The sequence below is a fragment of the Gavialis gangeticus genome, unplaced genomic scaffold (genome assembly GCF_001723915.1).
Source record: "Gavialis gangeticus isolate Ggan-Ray unplaced genomic scaffold, GavGan_comp1, whole genome shotgun sequence".
Lineage (NCBI taxonomy): Eukaryota > Metazoa > Chordata > Crocodylia > Gavialidae > Gavialis > Gavialis gangeticus.
Genome location: NW_017729025.1, coordinates 28,548,227 through 28,558,269, shown reverse-complemented (window position 1 = coordinate 28,558,269; position 10,043 = coordinate 28,548,227). Strand labels below are relative to the sequence as shown.

Sequence of the window (10,043 nt, the reverse complement as noted above, 5' to 3'; positions counted from 1 at the left end):
CCTCCGCTGGACTGTCTCCATTTTGTCCACATCCTTTCTGTAGTGGGGGAGCCAAAACTGAACACAGTACTCTAGATGTGGCCTCACCAGTGCTGAATAGAGGGGAATAATCACTTCCCTTGACCCACTGGCAACGCATCTACCAATGCAGCCCAGTATGCCGTTAGCCTTCTTGGCAACAAGGGCACACTGCTGGCTCATATTCAGCTTACTGTCCACTGTAACCCCCAGGTCCTTTTCTGCAGAGCTGCTGCCCAGCCAGTACTGCTGCATGGGTGTGTTCCATCCTAATTTCAGGACTCTGAATTTTTCCTTATTCACCCTATTCTCCAGTATATCTTCTGCTCCCCCTGGCTTGGTGTCATTTGCGAACTTGCTGAGGGTGCATTCTGTGCCATCTTCCAGGTTGTTGATTCAGGTTAACTCGCAGACCCCTAGGATGCTTTGCACCTCCCCTGCATGCATCCCCCACCCCACCTTGCAGGGTGGGTGGGCTAGGCTTGGCCCAAGCTGTCTGCTCCAGCTGAGCAGGGAGATGTGCTCTGGCATCCCCGGACTTCTGGCCTGGGCCACTGCTGGCATGTGGCTGCATTTCCGGAATCAAAAGTGAATGTCTGTTCACTTGCTTATCAGTTCCATTTACACTGCTTAGCCTGAACTGTGAAGATTGAATCAATTCAGTCTTGGGCTTTTTGAGTGTCTGTACTTAGCTGTTGACCTCAGTGGGTTTCCACACGTGCAGTTGGGCTGCAGTTTGTAGTGTTATAAGTTCATTCTTTTAACTGGGCATCCCAGACTTTGCTCACCTGTGGTGCTCTGTGGTGATGACAAAGGAGCTTGCTATTTAGCTATCTAAAGCAGTGAGTGATTTAGAGGTAACTGCTAAATACAGACTGTATTTCTTTAACCTATTATTAGTACTGAAGGTCCTGTGGATCCAGATCCACGTGTTATTAAGGGATGTGCTTCACTTTAAGCTCATCAGATGCCCGCCTGTCTTTGGAACTCCTCATATGCTTGATCACATGCTTCAGTGCAGTGCTGGCTGAGATACCACAGTGCTCTCTTGCTTTAAGTTCACTGCTAATCCTCATATTGTTATAGAATTATCCTGCACAAAGAAACATGCTTCTATAGCAGGCAGTTTTAGTACCCCACAAGTGCAAGGCTCTCTTGTGATTTCACTTCCACTGTTATAAATCAGGACTAATGCTTTCAAAGCCAGGGAACTATATACTAGCAAATGATATCAGAACTGGCCCATTTTGGTCTGGCCATTATGTCTATAACGGACTGACCCAAATAACTCCCAGATCTCAGATTTATGACGTGAGCCCATCTCAGCATATAGAGCGTTTACCCCAAAGTGTAACACATACATCAAGATTATTTTAAAAACCCTTGTTTTAGGCAAGTGATGGAGCAGCAGCAGCAGCAGCAGCAACGCCAGGAGTCTCTGGAAAGAAGAACCTCTACCACAGGTATGTATCAAGAGTTTGTAAGCAACACAGATGCTTTTCTCTGGCTGCTGGTGGTGCCCGTGTGTTGTTACTGAAGTACCCAGCATGCTCAATATTGCAGTAAGGGTTTTAGGACTTCAAAACTTTTCTGGCTAGAAAATACCTTGGGACATGGCTGCATTGATTCCACTGCTTTCATTAATGTTTAAGGCCCAGATCTTTGGCGCACAAAGTGCAACAAAGGCAAGTTAGATTGAAGCTTTGCACTCTGCCATTATCCTGTGCTCTAAACTGGGCATTGCCACTAGTGCCCAGGGCTAATAGGCCTCTAAGGTACTGATAAAGCCCGGTCACCCTCTCTACATATTCACATAGAGGAGGGATGCTTGTGGCTGGCTATGGGGTCCTTCACATCAAGGGTGTGACACCAAGTGACCAAAGCCCAGAAGAGAGCCCCAGCTTGAAGGTTTGCCCTAAGCCTGGGGTTTCCAGGAAGTAAAGGGAGTGATTTTCGTACAGTTACTAGCAAAATATTGAATGAGGTTTAAAAATATTTTCTAAATATTAACAACTTGGGAAAAGGCAGAGAGACAATTTTATGGCTGCAAAATGCAGCTTTTACATCCATGAAAAAACCGCACAAAGGTCAGAACTTTGTGTGAATCTGGCAGGAGGTTTTTTATTTTTGCCCAGTGCTTTTTAATTTTCAATCAGCTAAATTATGTGCACAAAGAGCTAGTGCAGTGAGAGAGGGGCAACACTTGACTCCCAATGTTTGGGAGCATGGTAGATGTGTACTATGTACCATATAGCATCACTTAACACAGACTAGACCCTGGCTCTGATTTGCAAGGAGCCTTTCAGTGGGACCCAGCCACTGGAATTTCTAGCTGAGCAAACCACAGCATTCACAGAGGCATTGCTGCTGTACACAACCTTTTTGCCCATCTGTGTTCAAAATGTCACTTGCTGTTATCTTTGGAACAAAGGTAATGTGTAAATCTTGCTCAGGCTGAGGAGTAGGATTAGAAACAGCTTCATAAACTTCAAAGCAGGAACTCTGGTGCATGATGTGTATTTCCCACTGGTTTGCACTAAAGGAAGGAACAGCTCTCAATTTCTGGGGTTATCAGGGCATCACCAAAATCAGTGTCTGCACCATCCTCTTTTTTTGTTTGTTTGTTTTTTTCTAAGTTTCTGCTTCATTTGCTCTTTATTTCCATGTTCTCCTTGCTGCTGTGCCTTTCTCTATACCCATGTTATTCTTTTCATGTTTCTTTTCTGTTCTTTTAGTTTCCACCCTTCAGATAAAAGTGTGTTCTTCCCCCTCCCACTGCCAGTCTCCTCCTCCCGACTACAATAACTGCAGCGCACCTACTTCAGCTGACCCAGCCCCTCCACCACCGTCTTACGCCAGAGCTATCTCTTCAGCACCTGCTGCTCCCAAGCCCAGTAATAAAACCTCTTTCAGATCCTCTGCCAGAGCCAGAGACTCCCCACAGCTTCACCACAGACATTCTGCCTCCGAGCTCTTGCCGTCCTCGGGTTCCTCCTCCTCCCCGGTCCTGCCGAGCCACAGGACTGTCACGCAAAGCATCAAGCAAATCTCATTGTCTCCGCCCCCTGCCCCACCTTCCCATTTTCTGTTGACCTCTCGCCAGCTCGTCAGGCGGTCCTCTCTATCCTACTCTCCTCAGCTGCCTTCTTCTCTAGCAGTTACTTCCCCTGTACAGAAGGGTTTTGTCCTGCAGCCACATATTCCAGTAGTCCTTCCTGTGATTCCTGTCCAGAATGGCAGGATCAGAGGCTCTACAGGTATGACGGTCCAAGAAGCTTGTGCAGATGTACCTCAGATAGGCCTGAATGGCCAACCCAAAGGACCTCTAACCACACAAATTCCTCTAAACTCCTATAGGACCCAGGTAGAAAGTGCAGATGGGTCTTTCTTCTCATGCTTAGAAACTGTGCCCATCTCCCAGCTGCCAGTTATCCAGGCTCCTTCTCAGTCCTCCCAGACATCCCTGCACCCTCCGCAGCAACTATACCAGTCCATGTCACACTTTGTCTCGTTACCTCCCACTTATGCTGCTGTGTCTGAGGTGAATATGTCCAAGAGGACCCCTCCTTACATGAGTTCATCAACCATTTCCCAGTTGAGTAAGTACTTGTTTTGAATGAGTTATAACCTTTAAAAGAGCTTTAGCTTTGAACTGATTGTTTATAAAGCCCTGTTTGCCCTGTCCTGAACAAGAAATTGAAAATTTTGAGCAATCTGAGACTAATCGTACTGCACATAATAGTTCAGAGAAATATGAAAAAGCCCACACTTGTTCAGTTTTAGTGTAACGACTACCTCTTGGCCAACACTGGGGGGGAATTAATTGGGACCTCCAGAGATAAAAGCATGAGCTGAAGAAACAAGGCTCTGTAGCTGCTTAATAAACTCTCATACTTTCGCATTTTCACAGAGGGGGTCCTCCAGCATGTTCACTGGTGGGCTTCCATGCAATTGGCAATAGTCTTGATACAAAACCCAAGTGAATACTTCAAACTTAGCATGGTTTGAAATCTAAGGCTCTCTATCAGAAACATATGTTGGTGTAGTAATGTCTGTTAGAGGTGGCGGGGGGGTGACTTGTTACCAAGATTTCTATACCACCAAAAGCCCTAATGTAGATAGTTACAGAAAGAAGTCCTTTCTGCCACTATAGTATATTTTCCTGGGGGAGTTGCATAAGCTGCATAAGCACTTTGTTGGTAGAAACTGCATCTAAACTATCAGGGTTCACAAAAATGTTTAGGCTGGCTAATGTTTTTTAGCATAGAGGCCCCTTGAGTCTGGATCTGTATTTTGCATATTGACTCTATTTTTAAAATTCTCTACACTGATAACCTGCATCAGAACAGCTCTGAATTGGGCTTATTTGAAATCCAGATAGGACTTTTTTTGCAAATTGGATCCATTGCTATGAATAATGTTATTGTGCATTAATTGATATGTCTAGAGAAGTTAGGAAGCACTTGCATGCATCTTTCATTGACAAATTTTCTGCTACAGATATTACAACTGCCTCTTGATTTGGACCTGCAGCTGCTGTTACTCTTTGCAGATGCATTCACTGCAATAAAGTAATTTTAATTCATTCCAGCTGCATAGGTTACCCCATTATTTTTACTTCATTCAGTTGGTATCATTAAATCATTTTTCAGTGAGGTCTCAATGTGACCTCTGGTTTTGTGGGTGAAGTTTTGCAACTATAGTTAACTGTGTCCTCAGTGAATTGCCAGTTCGTACTTGTGAGCCCACATTGGTATCAAGATATTTAAAGTGTTTCTAATGGCACCCAGAGCTCATTGCAAAGGCAGAATTGTGAGTTGAATTATTTGCTGCAGTATTTTTGCTGCTGCGATGTTAAGATGTTACCTCCCACCACAGTGATGAATGATAGAAAAATCAGGCCCTTACTGTCAAAATATCACTTCAAAGTTTACCTTCATACCAGTAAAATCCTCCTTCAAAATAATATACATTACACAGTTGACTTTAAAATAAACTATCAACTGAAGCCTATGATGAGATAGAGTAGTGGTGGATATAACTACCCCTGATGATATACTCCCACGCATTACAAATAAAGACATGTAACCATGCTAAATCAATCAGTTGAACACTGCTACTTTCAGTCACATCTCTTCACCAGTGCTGTGGCTAAGTTCAATATTTGCCCTTTAATTTTCAGGAACATTAAATTTAGCCACCAGTATTTCAGGAAAGTAAGCATGATACATACAGCCTGAGAGTTCATGGAGGTGAATGTTGTGTTCAAACTTAGCCGTTGCCCCTTATTTATCTGCAGATGGGAAGTTACAATAAAGAAATAGAAGAAAGCAGCTGCCTGTGAATTAGCACAGGCATGCTGTGTTGTGACTTGTGCACAGGAAAAGAGGGAGAAGAGGAGGGTATCACTTACAGATTTCCACATGAGGGCACAAGTTTATATGACAACTAATGCAGATGTTGAACCATTGATGCATTCCCCATGTATCGTTCATCTGATGGCATGGTCACCCTTGCACTGATTGCCCATCAGGCCTTCATTCACATGACTGCCAGCGGAAAGAAAACCTGATAATGTGTGAACTGGGAGGCACTATTCTTTATTTCTCATTGATTTCCTCTGTTTCAGGCCCCATCCTTCCACCTGGTCATCCTAGTGCTGCTGCTGCAATCCCTGCATCATCCAGTGGACCGCCGCCTCCGCCACCCCCACCAGTACCTCCTCCACCAATGGGGGCTGCCCCGCCTCCCCCACCTCCACTGCCAGCAGGTGGAGCACAGGGGGTTGGCACTGATGACGGGTCAACGTCCGGATTCGCAGCAGCTCTGGCTAGTGCCAAATTACGGAGAGTACAGCGGGTAAGGACCAGGGCATAAGATGTTCTCAGTAGGCCTGTCTTCACTGCAAAGTAAGACTTGCTTGGTCTTGTCTGAGCTGATGTTCTGCTGATTTACTCCATGTATATTCAGCAAGCATTACCAAACCCTGTAAAATGTGCTTTACATGTGCGTTCCATGGCCATGAAAAATCACTTGCCTGGTTCAGCTTTGTTCATGTACAGTTGTACTAGAGACATTTAGGGTATAATCCAGGTCAAGACTATGTTGATCTCAGTAAACCTTCACCTTATGTTTTTAAGGATTACCCAGTTATACGTACAGTCTCTGCACAGGAGAGTGTTTTTTTTATAGTAGTTTTTACCCACGTGTCCCTGAGTTGAACATGAATACAAACACAAGTGGAAGGATAGATAACATATTTAAAGCTCAGGTCTTTATAATGATCATTTTACCAAAGTCTCACCGCCATAAGAGCATGTTTCTTTTTCTGGTTTCATCAATGTCATGAAGGAATTTCCTTTTTTCCCCCTGAGTTTTGCTCTGACTAATTTACCCTTTGCCCCCAGTGCTCAGTAAAGATTAATTAGCAGATGACTGCCCTGAGTTCTCATATTACAGGCTTCATTGCTTCTACAAAGTGTGCCAGAGAACATGGACTTGTATTATACCATCACAATTATTATAAATCATTTAAATTATACTACGATGGCTGGATTGTTCAGTCTTTGGGTGAATAAGTGCTCAGAATCTGACCGTGAATGAACAAAAATCACTGTGGCTGTGTTTGTGGCTTGCCCATATGTTTACCCAACCCACAGTGGGTTTCTCAGTCCTAAATATGGATTAGGCACTGGTTTTGACCGCTTTTGCATATGGCTTCTTTCTGATGTGGTTGTGCTTTCCTGCCTCTGCCCTCAGGCTGCATTTATGAACCTTTGCACCTAGTGATGATTTCAGCTTGTCACAAAAGGCAGGTTCCCAATATAAATTCCTTTCTGTGATTTGCAATGATGATTTGTGTCTTAAGCCAGAAGATGTTTCAGGAGGCTCCAGTCCCTGTGGGGCCTCTAAGAGTGATGCCAATCGAACAAGTAGCGGTGGAGGCGGAGGAGGACTAATGGAAGAAATGAATAAATTACTGGCAAAAAGGTTTGTACTTCATCTTAAAGTGAAAACTAGAACAAGCTGGAGAGCAAACTGCAGAACAGAGCACTGCTCTTATCTACCAGTTGGGTACCTTTGATTTCTCTTTTGAATTGGCAAAACATTGCATAGGACACAGTATTGTGAAGGCTCAAGAAAGGAGCTTAACAGCCTAAGTAGGTGTAATTCACTGGATCCCACTGGCATGACACAGTAGAGGTGTAAGTATTGCCAGCAACTCTAGCTGAACCTGCAGAACCTATAAGAGTAGGTGCTTTGAACCCCCGGCACATGTTCATTTAATGGCGCAATGGGATCTGATCCCCAATCCCAGCAATTGTGCCTCCTGTCATGCCACATGTGAATGGCAGGATGTGCAATTTGGGATAAAGAATCAGATACCAACTGCACTGTTATTACTTGCCAGTGCAGGTGGAGTCTGGAATCGTAATCCTAGGCTCCCCTTGAGCCAGCAGGTTGCAAGATGTGTGCCTGCAGTGTGGCATGAACTAGAATGGTCTTGGAGCTTAGGACCCATAATCAGCTGATTGTTGATCCCAGTTCTCAGAACTGCACTGGAACTGGTTGGAGACTCAAGTATAGTCCCAAGGTCAGGGATCAACTGTTAGCTGATTACAGGTCCCAACCGCAGAACTGCACTGGGGTCAGCCCCAGAGCCCCGTGCACTGGGATGGCAGAAAACCTTGTGTGCAGCTCAGCTGCATGTGCAGTTTTTTTGAGGTCCCAGGGCCCTGGTATATGGGAGGCTTCTCAATCCTGGGGTCCTAATGCTCCAGGGATATCAGAAACTGCATGTGCAGACTGGTTGCACATATTTTTTTAAAGGCCTTAATGCACAGGGACCCTGGGTTCAGGAAAATCTCCCCCCTCCCAATGTCCCTATGGCTAGGATGGGTCAAATACCTTGCTATGCAGATCTCTGGGAGCCGCTTCGTAAACTCTCCAGCCCTTATAGTACACAGGGGTTAACGGTTCTTAAAAACAACACAGGAGTGTTCACTGGACAGTACTGGGAGTGCAGGCTACCGTTTTGTGTTATTTTTTGGTGTCACTGCAGCTTCGGTAGAAGGTGTTTGACATATAAATAAAAACTTCCTGCCCATTGCACAAAGAATGTAGACAGGACCGTGGGAACATAGATGTTTCACTTGGAGTGTGAGAACCAGCTCAGCCTGTCAAGCCCACCAAGCCTAGGGACAGAAGTTACACATAAACCAGTTTAAGTGATCAGAAACTGGTTTAAACCTGTAACAGAACATAAGTTCAGGACACAGACACTGCTTTCAAAATGGCCAAAACTGGTTTAAGATAAACCTGGTTGGATGTAGTATCAGACGTAACTGATTTGGGTCAAGCCAGTTTATGGAACATCTGTCCCAGACCCCTTCCTGGTTCAACTTCACTCACAGTCCCCCAGCATCCCAGGATGCTTTGCAATCCTGAGCTATGCTGCCTGTTCCAGTGGAGCACAGACTGCTTTGCCCCCTGCCCCTTAGCTTGCTTCCTGCCTGTGTCTGTCAGCCCATGGGGCAGGGGGGCAGGGCAAAGCCCCTAGCCAGGGTTTACAGAGCAGTGGGGAGAGGGAAAGCCCCTGTAGTGGGGGCCCCTCCCCCTTCCCAGATGCTGATTGCTTCAGTGCTGCCATAGGAGAGAGGGAGAAAAAGACCTTCAGGATATGTGCCTGCCCATGAAGCCCAGCATAGGGGCACCGGGGAGCCCCTGCCTTGGGCAGCTTCCTCCCCCCCAGCCCAGGGTCCCTCAGCCCCATGGAGCTGAGGGGAATTCTTCCCCTCCCAAAACACATTGCAGCTTGCCTCAGCTGCTGCAAGTCTCAGGCAGCTTCAAGGAGTGGAGGGAAATTCTCCTGCTCCTCCACAGTACCATGGCAAGGAAGTTTGGTGCCCGGGGCAAAGCTCTCAGCAGCAGCCTGCTCTTACCCTGCCACAGATACAGGGGGCACCCCTCCCCCGCTTGCTTGGGACTTCATAGAGCAGTGGGAGGCGCCCTTCCCCTGTCCCCATGCCCCCCCCAAATGAGCCGCTTGCGGCTCCATCCCATGCCCCACCCCAGCTGGGCAGCACCTGTTGGCGCCCTTTTGCCTCAGCACCCAGGGCGGTCGCCCTGTTTGCCCCCTGCTTGCTATGGCACTGCTTCTCCACCACCGGTTTTGCCATAGCTGCTACAAGTCTGAGGCAAAACTAATGCAGGGGAGCAGAGGAATTTCCCTTTTCTCCCTGGGCTACCCCTGAGACTCACAGCAGCTAAGGCAAGGGGTTGGGAACCTGGAAGGGAAGAATCTCTAGGTTGAATCAATTCAGCCTCAGGCTTTTTGACCGTCTGTACTTAGCCCAGAAGTCTCTCAGAACAGTTTAAAAAAAAAAAAAAAAAAAAAAAAAAAAAAAAAAAAGTAATATAAATGCATCATTTTACCCATTGATACATCCATGCAGCTTCACGGAAATTAAAGCATTCTTATGCTGCAAGATACAAACCCCCATTTCAGCAGTTGGATCTACAAGTCCACCTGGCAAAGGGACTACATTTTTAATTTGAACCATATTTATACTTTTTTCCTTTCTTTTCCCTTTCCTTAAACCTTCCTCCCACCCCTGGCTGCCAGCCAGCTATGGCCTGTGCAATAAAAAGTTCCCTGATAACATTTCTCCTGTTACACAAACTCTCTCTACTGCTTTAAAGTCTCCTCTCCATTATTACTGATATAACACCAGGCTTGACAATTTTTCTCCCTTCATATTTGTGCTGCTAAAATATTACTGGTCCAACATGTCTTTTAGGCAAATTCACTTAAGTGTTTCTCTTGCCTGAGCAGAATGTAGCTATCACACATTGGGTGATACGTAGAGCGCTATGCAAATGTGCAGTGCTGTCTGTAGAATGGATACTGGTATAACACACTGAGTCTACAATTTTCATAGATTTCATAGACATTAGGGCTGGAAGAGACCTTGGAAGATCATCGAGTCCAGCCCCCTGCCCAGAGGGCAAGAAGTCAGCTGGGG

At 45.8% G+C, this 10,043-nt stretch overlaps 1 protein-coding gene across 5 annotated transcripts in view; it reads left to right on the top strand.

The window, feature by feature from the left end:
* Positions 1–10,043, top strand: part of EVL (Enah/Vasp-like) — a 256,440-nt gene that overhangs the window by 224,407 nt on the left and 21,990 nt on the right. For all 5 annotated transcript variants that reach the window (XM_019518575.1, XM_019518576.1, XM_019518573.1 and 2 more), the window contains exons 5-7: positions 1,411–1,481; positions 5,648–5,877; positions 6,887–7,008. In XM_019518575.1, coding sequence (XP_019374120.1) covers positions 1,411–1,481; positions 5,648–5,877; positions 6,887–7,008 — 423 coding nt within the window. The remainder of the gene's footprint in view (positions 1–1,410; positions 1,482–5,647; positions 5,878–6,886; positions 7,009–10,043) is intronic.